Source organism: Squalius cephalus, assembly GCF_949319135.1.
Source record: "Squalius cephalus genome assembly, chromosome: 17".
NCBI lineage: Eukaryota > Metazoa > Chordata > Actinopteri > Cypriniformes > Leuciscidae > Squalius > Squalius cephalus.
Window position 1 is genome coordinate 15,880,553 of NC_137138.1, and position 21,298 is coordinate 15,901,850.

At 42.9% G+C, this 21,298-nt stretch overlaps 1 protein-coding gene across 1 annotated transcript in view; it reads right to left on the reverse strand.

Moving 5' to 3' along the window:
- LOC307144780 (uncharacterized protein) overlaps nucleotides 1–21,298 on the reverse strand; it is a gene marked incomplete at its 5' end in the record, with an annotated part of 70,569 nt that overhangs the window by 37,215 nt on the left and 12,056 nt on the right. The window contains one exon of the mRNA XM_079847341.1: nucleotides 19,354–19,431. Coding sequence (XP_079703467.1) covers nucleotides 19,428–19,431 — 4 coding nt within the window. The 3' untranslated portion in view covers nucleotides 19,354–19,427. The remainder of the gene's footprint in view (nucleotides 1–19,353; nucleotides 19,432–21,298) is intronic.

Sequence of the window (21,298 nt, forward strand, 5' to 3'; positions counted from 1 at the left end):
GCCTAGCCATTATTTACAATCACTGTCTTATTCTAATGCCGTATGAGCTTCTTTCTTTTTCACACCACAAAAGGAGATTTTTTTAATGTCTTGCTCGCATTCGTCCATATAATGACAGTGAACAGTGACTTGCTTCAATGCTTTAAAAAAAATAACAAAAAAAGAAAAGAAAGAAAAAGCGCCGACTATAAAATCAGGAATTGAACGTCAAATAAAGGTCGTAATTTAATGTGGCGAATGCTAAATGTTGAAAATGGTTTAAAGGTTGCTGCAAATGTATTATTCGTATCAGAATCGTAAAATGGCCATTCATGAGTGGCACGTGAAATTATACTCATCTTCGTTGGTAAAAGTGAATATTTCTCTGGGTGAGGGTTTTTGGGTCAGGCGAAAATGGGAAAACAATAACCTTTTTACATGCATTTAATACCAAACCTGCATTTATTTGATCAAAAATACAGTAAAAACATTAATATTGTGAAACATAATTACAATTTTAATTAACTGATTACAAAAAGTTCGTAATTTATTCCTGTGATGGCAAAACTTGGAAAACAATTACGCCACTAGATGGCGACAAGTGATTGTCTCTTGAGTGTTAAAAACAAACCAAGGCTGCATTTATTTGATCAAAATACAGTAAATCAACAATATTTTGAAATATTATTTCAATTTAATTTATTGCTGTGATGGTAAAGCTGAATTTTCAGCATCATTACTCCAGACTTCAGTGTCACATGATCCTACAGAAATCATTCTAATATGCTGATTTTGGTGCTCAAGAAACATTTTTTTATTATCAGTGCGGAAAACCATTTAATATGCCGCTTAATATTTTGGTGTAAACCGTCATAGACTTTTTTTTCAGGATTCTTTGATTTTCTTGATTCACAGAATTCTTTGATTTTCTAACATTTCCTAGATTTGATTTGATTTCAGGGCCTGAAATACATGTCTGACATTAGGAGAGGATCTCTCTCAAATGCTTCATATTGAGGTGTTTATTTACTCTCTCAGGTCACTACATATTGCTAATGGAGACCTTTTTAAATCTTTTTAGACAGAAATTGTTCATTGTACTTTCTCCTCTTTGATCTAACAGTCATTGGCATCACGCTGATGGGTTTATTTACAAAACCTACGGCCTACATACAATTGCCTACATAAGCTTTGCAGATACAAACTGATAGGGAAAAATGAAAGAAATTCTGTTAAGATTCTCGAAAGATTAATAGATAAGATATATATGGAAACACATGTCAGTGCAGCTAAAGACTTTTTAAAGTTCAAATAGCTAATATTTTGCAACTAGATTACTCCAATGCCATGTGCAATTCAACATCATGTATAGAGGCAGGCATTGATCTTGACATCAGATCAAATGTTTCTAGTCTTTGAGTGTTGTGGGATTCTCAGACTTCAAGCATTTCACAATGTTTTCACAGGAGAGTTTCCTGGTCTCTAGTCTTTTGTGCTCTTTGCCCCGGAGGAAGTTTCTGCGCTGTCTGCGGGGGAGGGTGCCAGACGCGAGACAAAGAGCTCCTCTGTCACACGGAGACGTCCAATCAGAGCTAGACCAGAGAAGCGCCTTTTGCATAAGTTCAGGAAATACTACGGTAAACCTACATAAAACTGCTGGTTTGAAAATATTCTGGTTTTTTTTAAAGGTTTACCTGATTATGTCACCATGATTTACAGTCACATTTGATATAAGTGAGTAGAATAAGGGGTTTATCCACTTACCACCAATGAAATGCATAGCTGGAGGTCATGGGTATAAATAGCTCTCCTCAAATCTCTCAGTTCGTGCTTGCTTCGGCAGCACATATACTAAAATTGGAACGATACAGAGAAGATTAGCATGGCCCCTGCGCAAGGATGACACGCAAATTCGTGAAGCGTTCCTCATTTTTATTAATTATGAATTATTAATTTACTGTAATTTTCATGTTTTACACTGTATCAACTGAAAAACCCAGTGTTTACGCGTGCAGTACGCAGGCCAAAGAAAGATAGATAGATTAGTTAGAAAGAAAGAAAGATTAGTTAGAAGAAAAGAAAGATAGATTAGATAGAAGGAAAGATAGATTAGTTAGAAAGAAAGATCAGTTTGAAAGAAAGAAAGATTAGTTAGAAAGAAAGATTAGTTAGAAAGAAAGAAAAGTTAAAAATAAAGAAAGAAAGAAAGAAAGAAAAGTAAAAAAGAAAGAATAATTACAAAAGAAGAAAAGTAAAAAAGAAAGAAAGATGGATTAGTTAGAAAGAAAGAAAGATGGATTAGTTAGAAAGAAAGATAGATTAGTTAGAAAGAGATAGGGTGTATTTTGGGTGGTTGCTAGGGAGTTTCTAGGCAGTTGCTAGGGTATTCTGGGTGGTTACTAGGGGGTTGCTAGGCAGTTGCTAGGGTGTTCTGGGTGGTTGCTATGGTGTTGCTAGGGTATTTTGGGTGGTTGCTAGGGAGTTTCTAGGCAGTTGCTAAGGTATTATGGGGGTTGCTATGGTGTTACTAAGTGGTTGGTAGTTGTTACAGATGATTACTATTGGAGTTCTTAGCATTTTCTTGGCATGATTTAGCACTTACCTAATCGCTATTAGCATGTAGCTATTCACAGCTAGCATGTGTAGCATGTTGGAATTCCTCTTTGCTAGCATGAGTCAAAAGAGCCAACCCCCATCTCTATACGATGTTCTGATGCAGAGAAATAGGTCTTGCAAAATGGTTGCTAGGGTACTCTTTTTGGTTGCTAGGGAGTGGCTTGGCAGCTGCCAATCATGAAACTCCATAGGCTGCTTGTCAGTGTGAATGATATAAATCAACTCCCATTCCTCTGTGACATTCAGAATGAAAGATATCCCTCTATGGATTTTGGTTGCTAAGGTGCTCGACAATGGTTGCTATGGCGGGGCTAGCAAGTGTTGTGGTGTCTCATGAATGGCTGTGTGCTGCCCTGAGTCAAACTTGTGTTAACCTCATCTCTTTATGATGTTCTGATGCAGAGATATGGGTCTTGCAAAATGGTTGCTAGGGTACTCTGTTTGGTTGCTAGGGAGTGGCTTGGCAGCTGCCAATCATAAAACTCCAAAGGCTGCTTGTCAGTATGAATGATATAAACCAACTCCCATGCCTGTGTGACATTCAGAATGGAAGATATCCCTCTTTGGATTTTGGTTGCTAGGGTACTCTGTTTGGTTGCTAGGGAGTAGCTTGGCAGCTGTCAATCATGCAACTCCAAAGGCTGCTTGTCAGTATGAATGATATAAACCAACTCCCATGCCTCTGTGACATTCAGAATGGAAGATATGCCTCTTTGAATTTTGGTTGCTAGGGTAATCTGTTTGGTTGCTATGGAGTTGCTTGACAGCTGCCAATGATGAAACTGCAAAGGTTACTTGTCACTATGAATGATATAAACTAACTCCCATGCCTCTATGACATTCAGAATGGAAGATATCCCTCTTTGGATTTTGGTTGCTAAGGTGCTCGACAATGGTTGCTACGGAGGGGCTAGGGGGTGTTGAGGTGATTCATGATTGGCTTTTTGCTACCCCAAGTCAAATGAGACCACCCCCATGTTTCTATGACAATTTAGTCCGGAGATATCCCTTTGATCTCTTTCAATGGAAGTCTATGGAACTTGTTGCTAAGGTGCTCTAAATGGTTGCTAGGGCGTGGCTTGATAGCTTCACAATGATCCTGAGAGACTGATTGGTCGTCTGAGTAAAATGAGCCTGCCCCCTTGTCTCTATGACACTGTGATCCAGAGCTACGTTCAATACAAAATCCCTATGCAATGTGTAGGACGGCCCATCAGGCCTCGTGCCTATGGCCAAATAGGCACAAGCATGGAGCAATATCACAAGGCTACGAGTGTGATATTGCTTTAAAAAATGCCTTTTTTTTATTTTTTTTTATTATTTATTAGTTTAGGGTGGTTGCTAGGGAGCTCTTTGTGGTTGCTAGGGTGCTGTAACTGGTTGCTAGGGTGTGGCTATGAAGATTTTAGGCCATTACTTATTGGCTGCTTGATAATATAAATCCTCTGAGAGAGAGAGGGGGAGAGACGCAGGGGTGTCAGGCCCTTTGGAGTCTGTGTGTGTAAAAACGGCAGTAGGGATTTCAATTTTTTAGAATGCCCAATGTTAAGTCAATGGGACTTTTTGGCCGCTTTTTCGGCCGCTGTGTGAACATCGTACACCCGATTGCCTTGAAAAGTCATAACACACCTCTCCTCAATGACCCGGTCGATTTGACACCTCACTCAGGGGTCTGAGACAAACGGTGCGGGGCGAGTTTCGCGCCAAACTTTTGTCCAGAATAATAAAAAGAAGAACTAGAATGTACATTTCCTGAAGAAAATGTGAAGTGGTGCTTGCAGTGGCAAAACTCGCCACTCGGTTGCTAGAGTGTGGTACATGATTGCATACGAGCCAACAAACATGTCTGTACGATGTTCTGGTGCTGAGATATGGCTTATTCATGTTGTTCAGGTGGTTGTTAGGGTGTTGCTAGGGTGTTCTGTGTGGTTGCTAGGGCTTTGCTAGGTGGTTTCTAGGGTGTTCTGGGTGGTTGCTATAGTGTTCTAGGTGGTTGCTATGGTGTTGCTAGGTGGTTGCTAGGGTATTCTGGGTGGTTGGTAGGGCGTTGCTAGGCAGTTGCTAGGGTGTTCTGGGTGGTTGCTATGGAGTTGCTAGGCGGTTGCTAGGGTATTCTGGGTGGTTGCTAGGGCGTTGCTAGGCAGTTGCTAGGGTATTCTGGGTGGTTGCTATGGCGTTGCTAGGCGGTTGCTAGGGTATTCTGAGTGGTTGCTATGGCGTTGCTAGGCGGTTGCTAGGGTATTCTGGGTGGTTGCTAGGGTATTCTTGGTGGTTGCTAGGGCGTTGCTAGGCAGTTGCTAGGGTGTTCTGGGTGGTTGCTAGCACGTTGCTAGGCAGTTGCTAGGGTGTTCTGGGTGGTTGTTATGGTGTTGCTAGGCGGTTGCTAGGGTATTCTGGGTGGTTGCTAGGGTGTTGCTAGGCAGTTGCTATGGTATTCTGGGTGGTTGCTATGGTGTTGCTAGGTGGTTGCTAGAGTATTCTGGGTGGTTGCTAGGTGGTTGCTAGGGTATTCTTGGTGGTTGCTATGGTGTTGCTAGGCGGTTGCTAGGGTGTTCTGGGTGGTTGCTAGGGCGTTGCTAGGGTATTCTGGGTGGTTGCTAGGGCGTTGCTAGGCGGTTGCTAGGGTATCCTGGGTGGTTGCTATGGTGTTGCTAGGCGGTTGCTAGGGTATTCTGGGTGGTTGCTAGGGCGTTGCCAGGGTGTTCTGGGTGGTTGCTATGGTGTTGCTAGGTGGTTGCTATGGTATTCTGGGTGGTTGCTAGGCGGTTGCTAGGGTGTTCTGGGTGGTTGCTAGGGTGTTGCTAGGTGGTTGCTAGGGTATTCTGGGTGGTTGCTAGGGCATTGCTAGGCAGTTGCTAGGGTGTTCTGGGTGGTTGCTATGGTGTTGCTAGGGTATTTTGGGTCGTTGCTAGGGAGTTGCTAGGGTGTTCAGGGCAGTTGCTAAGGTATTATGGGTGGTTACTATGGTGTTACTAAGTGGTTGGTAGTTGTCACAGATGATTACTATTGGAGTTCTTAGCATTTTCTTGGCATGATTTAGCACTTACCTAATCGCTATTAGCATGTAGCTATTCACAGCTAGCATGTGTAGCATGTTGGAATTCCTCTTTGTTAGCATGAGTCAAAAGAGCCAACCCCCATCTCTATACGATGTTCTGATGCAGAGAAATAGGTCTTGCAAAATGGTTGCTAAGGTACTTTGTTTGGTTGCTAGGGAGTGGCTTGGCAGCTGCCAATCATGAAACTCTAAAGGCTGCTTGTCAGTATGAATGATATAAACCAACTCCCATTCCTCTGTGACATTCAGAATGAAAGATATCCCTCTATGGATTTTGGTTGCTAAGGTGCTTGACAATGGTTGCTAGGGCGGGGGTAGCAAGTGTTGTGGTGTCTCATGAATGGCTGTTTGCTGCCATGAGTCAAACTTGTCTTAACCCCATCTCTTTATGATGTTCTGATGCAGAGATATAGGTCTTGTAAAATGGTTGCTAGGGTACTCTGTTTGGTTGCTATGGAGTTGCTTGGCAGCTGCCAATGATGAAACTGCAAAGGCTTCTTGTCACTATGAATGATATAAACCAACTCCCATGCCTCTGTGACATTCAGAATGGAAGATATCCCTCTTTGGATTTTGGTTGATAAGGTGCTCGACAATGGTTGCTAGGGAGGGGCTAGGAAGTGTTGAGGTGATTCATGATTGGCTGTTTGCTGCCCCGAGTCAACTGAAACCACCCCCATGTTTCTATGACAATTCAGTCCAGAGATATCCCTTTGATCTCTTTCAATGGAAGTCTATGGGACTTGTAGCTAAGGTGCTCTAAATGGTTGCTAGGGCGTGGCTTGATAGCTTCACAATGATCCCGAGAGACTGATTGGTCGTCTGAGTAAAATGAGCCCGCCCCCTTGTCTCTCTGACACTGTGATCCAGAGCTACGTTCAATACAAAATCCCTATGCAATGTGTAGGACGGCCCATGAAATGGAGTGTAGGACTACACCATTGTAAGTCAATGGGAAACTTTGGGACGCTCCTGCCCCCCAGGGGTGCAACTTTTACCCCATCGTAAGGTATGTTCTTACAGAGCCTGTCAGCCTCTTCAAATGTGGCAAATCACACGTTTCTCCGAAATCCTCGCTCAGAGCTACGAGTGGTCAAAGTTTGGCGCAATGTTAAGTCAATGGGATTTTTCGGCCGCTTTTTCGCCCCTGGGGCGAACACCGCACCCCCGATCGCTTATAAAAGTCATAGCACACCATTCCCGAATAATCCGCACTATTTGACGCCTCATTCGTGGGTCTGTGACAAACGGTGCGGGGCGAGTTACGCGCCAAACTTTGTCCAGAATAATAAGAAGAACTAGAATGTACATTTCCTGAAGAAAATGTGAAGTGGTGCTTGCAGTGGCAAAAACGCCACTCGGTTGCTAGAGTGTGGTACATGATTGCATACAAGCCAACAAACATGTCTGTACGATGTTCTGGTGCTGAGATATGGCTTATTCATGTTGTTCAGGTGGTTGCTAGGGTGGTGCTAGGGTGTTCTGTGTGGTTGCTAGGGCGTTGCTAGGCGGTTGCTATGGTGTTATGGGTGGTTGCTATGTGTTGCTAGGCGGTTGCTAGGGTATTCTGTTTGGTTGCTATGGAGTTGCTTGGCAGCTGCCAATGATGAAACTGCAAAGGCTTCTTGTCACTATGAATGATATAAACCAACTCCCATGCCTCTGTGACATTCAGAATGGAAGATATCCCTCTTTGGATTTTGGTTGATAAGGTGCTCGACAATGGTTGCTAGGGAGGGGCTAGGAAGTGTTGAGGTGATTCATGATTGGCTGTTTGCTGCCCCGAGTCAACTGAAACCACCCCCATGTTTCTATGACAATTCAGTCCAGAGATATCCCTTTGATCTCTTTCAATGGAAGTCTATGGGACTTGTAGCTAAGGTGCTCTAAATGGTTGCTAGGGCGTGGCTTGATAGCTTCACAATGATCCCGAGAGACTGATTGGTCGTCTGAGTAAAATGAGCCCGCCCCCTTGTCTCTCTGACACTGTGATCCAGAGCTACGTTCAATACAAAATCCCTATGCAATGTGTAGGACGGCCCATGAAATGGAGTGTAGGACTACACCATTGTAAGTCAATGGGAAACTTTGGGACGCTCCTGCCCCCCAGGGGTGCAACTTTTACCCCATCGTAAGGTATGTTCTTACAGAGCCTGTCAGCCTCTTCAAATGTGGCAAATCACACGTTTCTCCGAAATCCTCGCTCAGAGCTACGAGTGGTCAAAGTTTGGCGCAATGTTAAGTCAATGGGATTTTTCGGCCGCTTTTTCGCCCCTGGGGCGAACACCGCACCCCCGATCGCTTATAAAAGTCATAGCACACCATTCCCGAATAATCCGCACTATTTGACGCCTCATTCGTGGGTCTGTGACAAACGGTGCGGGGCGAGTTACGCGCCAAACTTTGTCCAGAATAATAAGAAGAACTAGAATGTACATTTCCTGAAGAAAATGTGAAGTGGTGCTTGCAGTGGCAAAAACGCCACTCGGTTGCTAGAGTGTGGTACATGATTGCATACAAGCCAACAAACATGTCTGTACGATGTTCTGGTGCTGAGATATGGCTTATTCATGTTGTTCAGGTGGTTGCTAGGGTGGTGCTAGGGTGTTCTGTGTGGTTGCTAGGGCGTTGCTAGGCGGTTGCTATGGTGTTATGGGTGGTTGCTATGGTGTTGCTAGGCGGTTGCTAGGGTATTCTGGGTGGTTGCTAGGGCGTTGCTAGGGTGTTGCTATGGTGTTGCTAGGCGGTTGCTAGGGTATTCTGGGTGGTTGCTGGGGCGTTGCTAGGGTATTCTGAGTGGTTGCTATGGTGTTGCTAGGCGGTTGCTAGGGTATTCTGGTTGGTTGCTAGGGTGTTGCTAGGCAGTTGCTAGGGTATTTTGGGTGGTTGCTATGGTGTTGCTATGCAGTTGCTAAGGTGTTCTGGGTGGTTGCTAGGCGGTTGCTAGGGTATTCTCGGTGGTTGCTAGGGCGTTGCTAGGTGGTTGCTAGGGTGTTTCTAGGCAGTTGCTATGGTATTCTGGGTGGATGCTAGGGCGTTGCTAGGCAGTTGCTAGGGTGTTCTAGGTGGTTGCTAGGTGTTCTGGGTGGTTGCTAGGCAGTTGCTAGGTTGTTCTGGGTGGTTGCTCTGGTATTTTTGGTGGTTACTAGAGCGTTTCTAGATGTTGCTAGGGTGTTCAGGGTGGTTGCTAAGGTAGTTATTAAGTTTGGTAGTTGCTATGGTGTTACTAGGTGGTTGGTAGTTGTCAAAGATGGTTACTATGGAGTATTTATAAATCTTTAATAACGAGTGCCGTCAGTACAGGCCTCGTGCCTTTGGCCGAATATGCACAAGCATGGAGCAATATCACAAGGCTACGAGTGTGATATTGCTTTAAAAAATGTAAAAAAATTTTTTTTTAATTATTTATTGGTTTAGGGTGGTTGCTAGGGAGCTCTTAGTGGTTGCTAGGGTGCTGAAACTGGTTGCTAGGGTGTGGCTATGAAGATTTTAGGCCATTACTTATTGGTTGCTTGATAATATAAATCCTCTGAGGGAGACAGAGAGGGAGAGACGCAGGGGTGTCAGGCCCTTTGGAGTCTGTGTGTGTGAAAATGGCAGTTGGGATTCAAATATTTTTAGAACTCCCAATGTAAAGTCAATGGGACTTTTTTGGCCGCTTTTTCGTCCGCTGTGCGAACATCGTACACCCGATCGCTTAGAAAAGTCATAGCACACCTCTCCTCAATGAGCCGGTCGATTTGACACCTCACTCAGGGGTCTGTGACAAACGGTGCGGGGCGAGTTTCGCGCCAAACTTTGTCCAGAATAATAATAATAACTAGAATGTACATTTCCTGAAGAAAATGTGAAATGGTGCTTGCAGTGGCAAAACTCGCCACTCGGTTGCTAGAGTGTGGTACATGATTGCATACGAGCCAACAAACATGTCTGTACGATGTTCTGCTGCTGAGATATGGCTTATTTGTGTTGTTCAGGTGGTTGCTAGGGTGTTCTGGGTGGTTGCTAGGCAGTTGCTAGGGTGTTCTGGGTGGTTGCTAGGCAGTTGCTAGGGTATTCTGGGTGGTTGCTAGGGTGTTGCTAGGCAGTTGCTAGGGTATTCTGGGTGGTTGCTAGGCGGTTGCTAGGGTGTTCTGGGTGGTTGCTAGGGCGTTGCTAGGGTGTTCTGGGTGGTTGCTAGGGCGTTGCTAGGCAGTTGCTAGGGTGTTCTGGTGGTTGCTAGGCGGTTGCTAGGGTATTCTGGGTGGTTGCTAGGGTGTTGCTAGGCAGTTGCTAGGGTGTTCTGGGTGGTTGCTAGGGCGTTGCTAGGCAGTTGCTAGGGTATTCTGGGTGGTTGCTAGGGCGTTGCTAGGCAGTTGCTAGGGTGTGCTGGGTGGTTGCTAGGGTATTCTGGGTGGTTGCTAGGGCGTTGCTAGGCAGTTGCTAGGGTATTCTGGGTGGTTGCTAGGCGGTTGCTAGGGTATTCTTGGTGGTTGCTAGGGCGTTACTAGGCAGTTGCTAGGGTGTTCTGGGTGGTTGCTATGGTGTTGCTAGGCGGTTGCTATGGTGTTTTGCTAGGCGGTTGCTAGGGTATTCTGGGTGGTTGCTAGGGCGTTGCTAGGCAGTTGCTAGGGTGTTCTGGGTGGTTGCTAGGCGGTTGCTAGGGTATTCTGGGTGGTTGCTAGGGCGTTGCTAGGCAGTTTCTAGGGTGTTCTGGGTGGTTGCTAGGCAGTTGCTAGGCCGTTGCTAGGTGGTTGCTAGGGTGTTCTGGGTGGTTGCTATGGTGTTGCTAGGCGGTTGCTAGGGTATTCTGGGTGGTTGCTATGGCATTGCTAGGCAGTTGCTAGGGTGTTCAGTGTGGTTGCTATGGTGTTGCTAGGTGGTTGGTAGGGTATTTTGGGTGGTTGCTAGGCAGTTGCTAGGGTGTTCAGGGCGGTTGCTAAGGTGTTACTAAGTTGTTGGTAGTTGTCACAGATGATTACTATTGGAGTTCTTAGCATTTTCTTGGCATGATTTAGCACTTACCTAATCGCTATTAGCATGTAGCTATTCACAGCTAGCATGTGTAACATGTTGGAATTCCTCTTTGCTAGCATGAGTCAAAAGAGCCAACCCCCATCTCTATACGATGTTCTGATGCAGAGAAATAGGTCTTGCAAAATGGTTGCTAGGGTACTCTTTTTGGTTGCTAGGGAGTGGCTTGGCAGCTGCCAATCATGAAACTCCATAGGCTGCTTGTCAGTGTGAATGATATAAACCAACTCCCATTCCTCTGTGACATTCAGAATGAAAGATATCCTCTATGGATTTTGGTTGCTAAGGTGCTCGACAATGGTTGCTATGGCGGGGCTAGCAAGTGTTGTGGTGTCTCATGAATGGCTGTGTGCTGCCCTGAGTCAAACTTGTCTTAACCCCATCTCTTTATGATGTTCTGATGCAGAGATATAGGTCTTGCAAAATGGTTGCTAGGGTGCTCTGTTTGGTTGCTAGGGAGTGGCTTGGCAGCTGCCAATCATAAAACTCCAAAGGCTGCTTGTCAGTATGAATGATTTAAACCAACTCCCATGCCTCTGTGGCATTTAGAATGGAAGATATCCCTCTATGGTTTTGGTTGCTAAGCTGCTCGACAATGGTTGCTAGGGAGGGGATAGGAAGTGTTGAGGTGATTCATGATTGGCTGTTTGCTGCCCCGAGTCAAATGAGACCACCCCCATGTTTCTATGACAATTCAGTCCAGAGATATCCCTGTGATCTCTTTCAATGGAAGTCTATGGGACTTGTTGCTAAGGTGCTCTAAATGGTTGCTAGGGCGTGGCTTGATAGCTTCACAATGATCCTTAGAGACTGACTGGTCGTCTGAGTAAAATGAGCCCGCCCCCTTGTCTTTCTGACACTGTGATCCAGAGCTACGTTCAATACAAAATCCCAATGCAATGTGTAGGACGGCCCATTTCATGGGCCGTCCTACACCATTGTAAGTCAATGGGAAACTTTGGGACGCTCCTGCCCCCCAGGGGTGCAACTTTTACCCCATTGTGAGGTATGTTCTTACAGAGCCTGTCAGCCTCTTCAAATGTGGCAAATCACACTTTTCTCCGAAATCCTCGCTCCGAGCTACGAGTGCTCAAAGTTCGTCCCAATGTTAAGTCATTGGGACTTTTTGGGACGCTTTTTCACCCCTGGGGCGAACACCGCCCCCCCGATCGCTTATAAAAGTCATAGCACACCTCTCCTCAATGAGCCGGTCGATTTGACACCTCACTCAGGGGTCTGTGACAAACGGTGCGGGGCGAGTTACGCGCCAAACTTTTGTCCGGAATAATAAGAAGTAGAAGAATAATAATAAGTATGCAAGAGAACACTAATGATGCCTTGCTTTCAGCAAGCACCATTAACTAGAATGTACATTTCCTGAAGAAAATGTGAAATGGTGCTTGCAGTGGCAAAACTCGCCACTCGGTTGCTAGAGTGTGGTACATGATTGCATACGAGCCAACAAACATGTCTGTACGATGTTCTGCTGCTGAGATATGGCTTATTCGTGTTGTTCAGGTGGTTGCTAGGGTGTTCTGGGTGGTTGCTAGGCAGTTGCTAGGGTATTCTGGGTGGTTGCTAGGGCATTGCTAGGCAGTTGCTAGGGTGTTCTGGGTGGTTGCTAGGGCGTTGCTAGGGTGTTCTGGGTGGTTGCTAGGCGGTTGCTAGGGTGTTCTGGGTGGTTGCTAGGCGGTTGCTAGGGTGTTCTGGGTGGTTGCTAAGGCGTTGCTAGGTGGTTGTTTTTTGTCCCACTCCTTTCCTAAATGACCCTGTTACAGCCAGGCATTGCTAGGGTGTTCTGGGTGGTTGCTAGGGCGTTGCTAGGCGGTTGCCAGGGTGTTCTGGGTGGTTGCTAGGCGGTTGCTAGGGTGTTCTGGGTGGTTGCTAGGGCGTTGCTAGGCAGTTGCTAGGGTGTTCTGGGTGGTTGCTATGGTGTTACTAGGCGGTTGATAGGGTATTCTGGGTGGTTGCTAGGGCGTTGCTAGGCAGTTGTTAGGGTGTTCTGGGTGGTTGCTAGGCGGTTGCTAGGGTGTTCTGGGTGGTTGCTAGGGCGTTGCTAGGCAGTTGCTAGGGTGTTCTGGGTGGTTGCTAGGCAGTTGCTAGGGCGTTGCTAGGTGGTTGCTAGGGTGTTCTGGGTGGTTGCTATGGTGTTGCTAGGTGGTTGCTAGGGTATTCTGGGTGGTTGCTAGGCAGTTGCTATGGTATTCTTGGTGGTTGCTAGGCAGTTGCTAGGGTGTTCTGGGCGGTTGCTATGGTGTTGCTAAGCAGTTTCTAAAGTGTTCTGGTTGGTTGCTAGGTGGTTGCTAGGGTGTTCTGGGTGGTTGCTATGGTGTTGCTAGGCAGTTGCTATGGTATTTTGGGTGGATGCTAGGGCGTTGCTAGGCAGTTGCTAGGGTGTTCTGGGTGGTTGCTAGGCAGTTGCTAGGTGTTCTGGGGGGTTGCTAGACAGTTGCTAGGGTGTTCTGGGTGGTTGCTACGGTATTTTTGGTGGTTACTAGAGCGTTTCTAGACGTTGCTACGGTGTTCAGGATGGTTGCTAAGGTATTTTTTTTAGTTGCTATGGTGTTACTAGGTGGTTGGTAGTTGTCAAAGATGGTTACTATGGAGTTTTTATAGAGTTATTAAAATCTTTAATAACGAGTGCCTTCAGTACGGCACTCGGCCTGCGGCCTCGTGCCTATGGCCGAATAGGCACAAGCATGGAGCAATATCGCAAGGCCACGAGTGTAATATTGCGTTAAAAAATACAAAAAAATGTAAAAAAATTTTTTTTTTGGTTTAGGGTGGTTGCTAGGGAGCTCTTAGTGGTTGCTAGGGTGCTGAAACTGGTTGCTAGGGTGTGGCTATGAAGATTTTAGGCCATTACTTATTGGCTGCTTGATAATATAAATCCTCTGAGGGAGAGAGAGAGGGAGAGACGCAGGGGTGTCAGGCCCTTTGGAGTCTGTGTGTGTGAAAACGTCGGTTTGGATTTGAATATTTTTAGAATGCCCAATGTTAAGTCAATGGGACTTTTTTGGCCGCTTTTTCGTCCGCTGTGCGAACATCGTACACCCGATCACTTAGAAAAGTCATAGCACACCTCTCCTCAATGAGCCGGTCGATTTGACACCTCACTCAGGGGTCTGTGACAAACGGTGCGGGGCGCATTACGCGTCAAACTTTGTGTGGAATATAAGTATGAGCAATAACAATAGTGTTGCTTTGAAAAGCACCACTAATAATAAGTATGCAAGAGAACACTAGTGATGCCTTGCTTTCAGCAAGCACCACTAACCCTTTAGGCGCCAGAGGTTTTTTCCTAAAACGTTCGATTTTGACATCTTAATTTCAAAAGGCTATATCTTAAAAGTGATAAAAGATAGAGACTTTCTGTAAATTAGAGAAATATTAAGGATGACCCAAAGTTTATGTAGGGATTACATTTTCCCATCTAATTTGCATATTATGACGTCATATGGTGGCGGCCATCTTGGATTATAGAATTTTTATGGTTTTTGTTGATGTTTATTTGGTTGTTTGTTTGTTTTTTTAGCTGACAAAGACGCACACATCACAAGGACATGAACACACAAAAAAGAACACATATTGTACACTACTAAATGGTCAGGGAAATAGATAGTAAATCAACAGTGTAATAAATGGCAGACAAAAACAATTGTTGCAGGGCTTTTGCTGTAGAGATAATGACTCCCTATTCATCCAGGTGACATTTCTTGTAGTGTTTCATGGTGTGGTCTTGCGATAGACTATGCATAATAGCCCCTCTGCCCCGTGTCACATCGCCTCTTGTCCTGCTACGAGCAGCAGCGCGCGCGGGCGCGGCCAGATCTGCCTCGCGCGCGCGCCGAATGTGCACAGCTCGGACTACTGTCATTGTCATTGCGACTCCCCACCCTGCCTCCACGTTGCCCCCTAACTGCCCTATGAATACTTCGACCTCGTCTAACATACCCAGTGGCATTAGACAAAGTCTCCACCACAATACAGTACTGTCGCCGCGATTGCGGAGAGGCACGCGGTCACGGCTAGCGCGGTAAAAATCTCCCGCGGCCGCCTCGTTCCCCACAACACTAACACGCCTGCTAACTTCGCGATGAACACTCCAACCCCGGGAAACATTGTTCCCACCACTGACATTGGGCAAAGGACCATCTAACATTATATTGGGCAAAGGATTCACCGTTTGTGCTTGGTGTAGGGCTATACTTTCACTTTCAGAATCACCGTCATTTTCTGAAGGCAGATAACGTTATTCCCCTTCAGAATCAGGGTCCGCGAATAGAAGACACAACACTTCATTGCGGGTAAGCTTTATTGATGCCATTAGATAATAATAATAATAATAATCTAATGCAAATACTCGCTGATGTTGACAATATTGCTCTGATAAAATGGCTCACTCGCACACTAGCTCCGCTTTTGTTCGCACTGATTCAATGCGCTCTAGCTCGAAGATTTTGTATAGAAGCATGACTTTTTTTTGAGTCGGGGATGAAGTATGACATGTCTGCCAACTAGTGGAGGGGAGGTTGAACGAAATTTGAAACCCTATTTGACAAAATCGGCCGTTTTATTCAGTGCCGCATCTTGTCGAGTAAACTCGACCGTGGCGCCCAGAGGGCTAATAAGTATGAGCAATAACAATAGTGATGCTTTTAAAAAGCACCACTAATAAGTATGAGCAATAACAATAGTGATGCTTTCAAAAAAGCACCACTAATAATAAGTATGCAAGAGAACACTAGTGATGCCTTGCTTTCAGCAAGCACCACTAATAAGTATGCAAGAGAACACTAGTGATGCCTTGCTTTCAGCAAGCACCACTAATAAGTATGAGCAATAACAATAGTGATGCTTTCAAAAAAAGCACCACTAATAATAAGTATGCAAGAGAACACTAATGATGCCTTGCTTTCAGCAAGCACCATTAATAAGTATGAGCAATAACAATAGTGATGCCTTGCTTTCAGCAAGCACCACTAATAATAAGTATGAGCAATAACAATAGTGTTGCTTTGAAAAGCACCACTAATAATAAGTATGCAAGAGAACACTAGTGATGCCTTGCCTTTGGCAAGCACCACTAATAAGTATGAGCAATAACACTAGTGATGCCTTGACTTTGTCAAGCACCACTAATAAGTATGAGCAATAACAATAGTGTTGCTTTGAAAAGCACCACTAATAATAAGTTTAAGTACAATATCAGTAAGGCGCCGTTCACATATCGCGCCTAAAAACGCGTAGAAAACGCTAGGCGCGCCGCGTTCTCCTTTTTCCAAAGCGCTAGGGCGGTTGCGCTCCGGAGGCGTCTGTCGTTGCTAAGCGTGGTTCTTGTCACGTGACCTACGGTGCACTTGCGGCATTCTGAAAAGTTGAGATGTTTTTATCTCGATGCGGTGCGGACGCGCTTGGAAAAAACGAGCGCCGCTTCCATTATGAGCGCGCATACCGCGCGCCTACATTTGAAATAACGAACTTGAGCGCGCAAAAGACGCGATATGTGAACAGGCCCTAAGTTGGCTTTTCTAAGCCAACTTAATTAGAAACACTAAATGTGTTTTTTAAATTTAAATATTCGCAATGACTGCATTTAACATCCTGCTGTTTCCTTAGATGATCTAATCTAATCTAATTTGACAGTTATTAATGTTTAACCCTCTGAAGTCGGCAATCACGCCGGCGTGATCTGCTCGCTTTTTTCCTTATCAGTTGAATTGAGACCCGAAATACTCTTTTGACTTTGATTTTACAAACAAGTTTCATACATCAATCTATTCTGTTAAATGTGTATTATTTTTGTGTATACTCACAATAAAAACAAAGTGTGGTGCTTTTCGCCAAATAAAAAAAAAACTCTCTGTCAGTGTAGTCCATTCTGAAACGCGTCCGAAAATGAACTGTAACTCAGCGAATACTTCTCACACAGACACGTGAGATATGTCTTTATGAAGCTTGAAATCTCTTCTTTTAAATGAAGTAATTTATATAAAAAACAAATGTTTTCAACTCATGTAATCCGTTTGAAAAGCAAGGAGAGGTACCGTTTTTCCTTCTGCCTCATTATCTCTATAATCAGCTGCGGCCGCCCCGCCCCCGGCGCTATTCACATGGTAAATAGTTTAGGTTAGGAATGCAACGATACCATTTTTTCAGAACCGATCCGATCCGATACCAAAAATTCTGAGTATCGGCCGATACCGATCCGTACCGATACCAGCGCAGGTTTTTTTTTAATCAAGTAGAATTTCTATAACTCTGTGTTGAACTGATAATAAGAACTGAAAAAAAGAAAAACAACAACAACAACAAAAAATATATGATCATAATCTGACATAAATGCTATTATAAACTAGATTAGTGGATAATTCAGTAAAATTTAGTCTAGAAAAATCACGAGTGCACAATAATTGTATAAAATCTAAACATTTTGTGAAAAAAAAAATGTTTAGTGGGGAACAAATTAGAGACAATAAGTGTAACACTAAATCTGGTAAAACTTAGCAATTAATAGCAATATAGCAAAAATAGCAATTATTTTATATCCTACTATAAAATTGAGACATTTTTTAAATGTATAGCACAGCTGTTTAATGAGGTAGCAACATAATAGATAGGACAGAACAAGAACGGCTATTGATAATCTTTCATTGCGTCACTGTATTATGATATGAAAGGCTCCAACCCGAGCGCAGAATGATGCGCTTGAAGCAACATGAGTCACAGCGCGCAGCGCGTCAAGTCCGCATTGAAAAGTTTAAAGCACAAAGAAAATACATATTGATGCGTAGTGTATTATACAGTATCTATCTATGCAATAGTCTATTCAGCATTTTCTTTTAACAGTTTTAAATTTCAGTTTCTGTGCGCGTGAAGAACAAATAGTACCTGACTTTACTCCAGTGTTGTGATCTAACAGACACCCGGTAGAAAGTAACATGATTAAGGTACAGCAATAAAGTCCAGCAAGATAAAGTTGTTTTATGCGAAACCATAGACCTTTATCTACAGATCAAGTATAATAATAGTAACATTGAATCATCTTGGAGAGAGTTTCATCGTGTTAACTGTCGTAACCGAACGCGACGCGCTGTTTGAATGCTGAATGAAGAATGTTTGCAGCCGCAGCTGAGGGAAACGTTTACGTGATCTTGAATTTAATGACTTAAATATTAATTTATATCTCATATTATACTATATAATGGCTTCAGAACACTTATAATATTGTGTACGAAAATGTATGGTGCTTTATAATGTTTGTGTGCCTTTTGTGGGGCTTAACAATATAACAATAACACAGAATAGTATACGCACAATATCGGATTTGGATCGGCCTTGTCTGACCGATACCCGATCCGCCAAAAATGGCAGTATCGGAGCCGATACCGATACTGAGTATCGGATCGGTGCATCCCTAGTTTAGGTGATCTAGTATGCATAGCATACGCCCCCCGATCAATGCCATAAAAACACAGTTTCTTCATCAGACTTACTGATAGTTCATCGCGTTTTGAGTATGGCACGCTGACAGTTCGTGACAGTTCTCCATTATGGACGCGAGCGCTCTGAAAGCTGCACTAAAAGACTTTCAAACTTTCACAGAGACCTCAAAACAGACAGTACAAATCCTTTCTTTAAAACGAATTTCGTTTTGTATTAATTGTATCTTAATTTTAATAATTTTTTCATTAACAAATTTCCTGGATTTAATACATAAAAGTAAATATAGGCTAGCAATCACAACATAAGGTGCTTGAACTGGAGATCATCATTAACCAGACCGTAGCCTACTCGCCTTTACAGAAAGCTGGTTCTAAACAAAACCATCCAAAACAAAAAACTATGTAGCCTAATAAATGTGCATTTCTCCAGTGCGTTCACTAGCCTACTGCGAAGATCGCGAGTCAATAGCCTATCGTCAACTTCATCTTTGCCAGAAGTTAATAAACAATTCAAATGTCTTATTGCAATATTTTACATATTCATAATCATTACTTTTGGTGGATCTTTGAGGCAGCTTTTTAGGTTTATGGCGTTTTGGAAAAGAGCTCTTCACGTAGCCTACAAACACCGTTTCACCAAGGCACAGCGGCCCTTCAGCACATCAGGTGTGAACTACTAAATATGCATGATCGTTTACGCCCCATCCGCATATTGGCTTTCCAAACTAGAAGTGTTTCACAAAACTTAAATCAATGTATCGTTTTATGTGAATGATTAGGCAGGATGATTTTCACATCATTTTGAAGAAAAAACTCTAGGCGAGGACATCCATTAGTCAAAAGTCTTATTGACACATATTTACTATGTGTTTTGTGGCCTTATTTCAGAAACTTTAGTTTTTTCAAAAACCATGCATAAACATTATTCTCTCAAAAATGAAAACATGTACATACACGTGGCTCACATATTATGGTAGCCCTGTTTGTGCTATATAGAGTGAATTTACACCTTTGCCATTAATATGTTTATAAGCAACTGAAAAAAGCACAAATGTCAGGGCATGTCAGAACATCTCAAGGGCCCCAAAAACAGCCCAGACCCCAGAGGGTTAAGTATGGTTAATGTTAACTCTGAATCTTCATTCCTTTCGACTCAAAACCATCAGAAATCGACACAAATTTAATCCAGTATGATTTATATGGGATTAATTCTAATGTATAAAATAATTAAAATGCACATACCATGTGTCGTTTCCGCATAGATGTCTGTCAAATTTTCATCGTTTTCCTGGGCTCTTCTTTTTTCTTTGGTAACGTTACCTGAAAACACAGAGCAAAACGAGAATTAGAAACACTAAATGTGTATTTTAATTTCCACTCACCGCAAACAAACCTTAAACGTTGTTACTAAATAAATGTTGTCGGACGATCTTGCTTCGTAATTCAGAGGAATTACATGACAAACGTTCTCCGCTGCATTCAAGACGAAAACTTTTCTTCTTTCGAGCATCATCTGACAGATCAGATTGTAGACCAGAAACATTGTAAAATTCCATGTTTAAAACGACATTATGCTAGGTTTGAGAGATTGAACACATACAGGTTACTATTTCTTCATTAAAAAAATGTGTATATATATATATATATATATATATATATGTAAGGAATAATTGACGACAGGCCGTTGAATTATTAGAAAAATAATGCACACCCGAGGTGGTAATGCGGTCACGACGCGAAGCGGAGTGGCCGTTACACCTCGGGTGTGCATTATTTTTCTAATAATTCAACGGCCTGAAGTCAATTATTCCGCTTAAACTACAGTTACCATACCTCGAAACATTGTTCAGATTATGTATTTCAAGACGTTTGTAAAGTTTTTGTTATTAAAACGCTCTTGTATGTAGGACTAATTTCTTACGCATCTAATCCAATGCCTCCGTTGCTAATTCCAAAACGTCATTTTAGAGTTAGTAACGGAGGTTTGAGCCACTGATAGCAGACTAATGCTGGGGACACACGACTAGCTGACACATTCTCTGACTGTTTTCATCGCAGCATATTTTAAACACCGACTTTGAACACAGACTGAACGCGCTGAACACGCGTTTGGGCATGATCAGTCATAAGTATCAAATTACATTCATAACCGGCCTTAAAGTGTGTCCTCGGCTCGGCTTTATGCAGTTATTAGAGAGAGATGTTGCAATAATGAGACAGAAAAGCATGTGCGTCAATATTATTATTTATTTATTAACCCTTTCACGCATAGTGGTCACTACAGTGGACAGCTATTAAAAAAGCATTTTCTTGAATTTGCACGGGTTTTTTATGGCAAAGTTGCACATCAATCTCTTCATTGGACCCTGGTGCATCATCCTATAAATTGCAACCAAGTGGCAAGCCTTTGTGTTTCGATTTTTTCGAGCTACAATTCATAATTATAATGTGAATATTGTTTTTGAAATGTAAAACTTAAAAACTTAATATGCATTGACTTTTTCTACTGTAAATAAATGTATTTGTATTATTAGAATGTAATTTTCATTGACATCGAAAAAAGTCATGTGATTACATAATGTATGACACTTGTAATGCATTACTTTACTTGTTAAATCAAAAAGTAATCTGATTTTATAATGCATGTTATTGTAATGCGTTTTTTTACTAATAACATCAAAAAGTAATCTGATTGAGTAATGCATGTTACTTTTAATGCGTTTCTTTACTCATAACATCAAAAAGTAATCTGATTACATAATGCATGTTACTTGTAATGCGTTTCCTTTCTCATAACATCAAAAAGTAATCTGATTATGTAATGTGCGTTATTGTAATGCGTTTTTTTACTCATAACATCAAAAAGTAATCTGATTACGTAATGCATGTTACTTGTAATGCGTTTCTTTACTCTTTACATCAAAAAGTAATCTGATTAGGTAATGCACATTACTTGTAGTTAATTACTTGTTAGATCAAAAAGTAATCTGATTAGGTAATGCATGTTACTTGTAACACATTACTTTACTTGTAACATCAAAAAAGTAATCTGAATGGGTTATGCATGTTACTTGTAATGCGTTACCCCCAACACTGATAATTTCAGATGAGATTGAAAAAACGTATCGCTAGGTTTTCTCAGAGGAGGGCTATGATAGAAATGTGCATGTCCATCTTGAACATAATC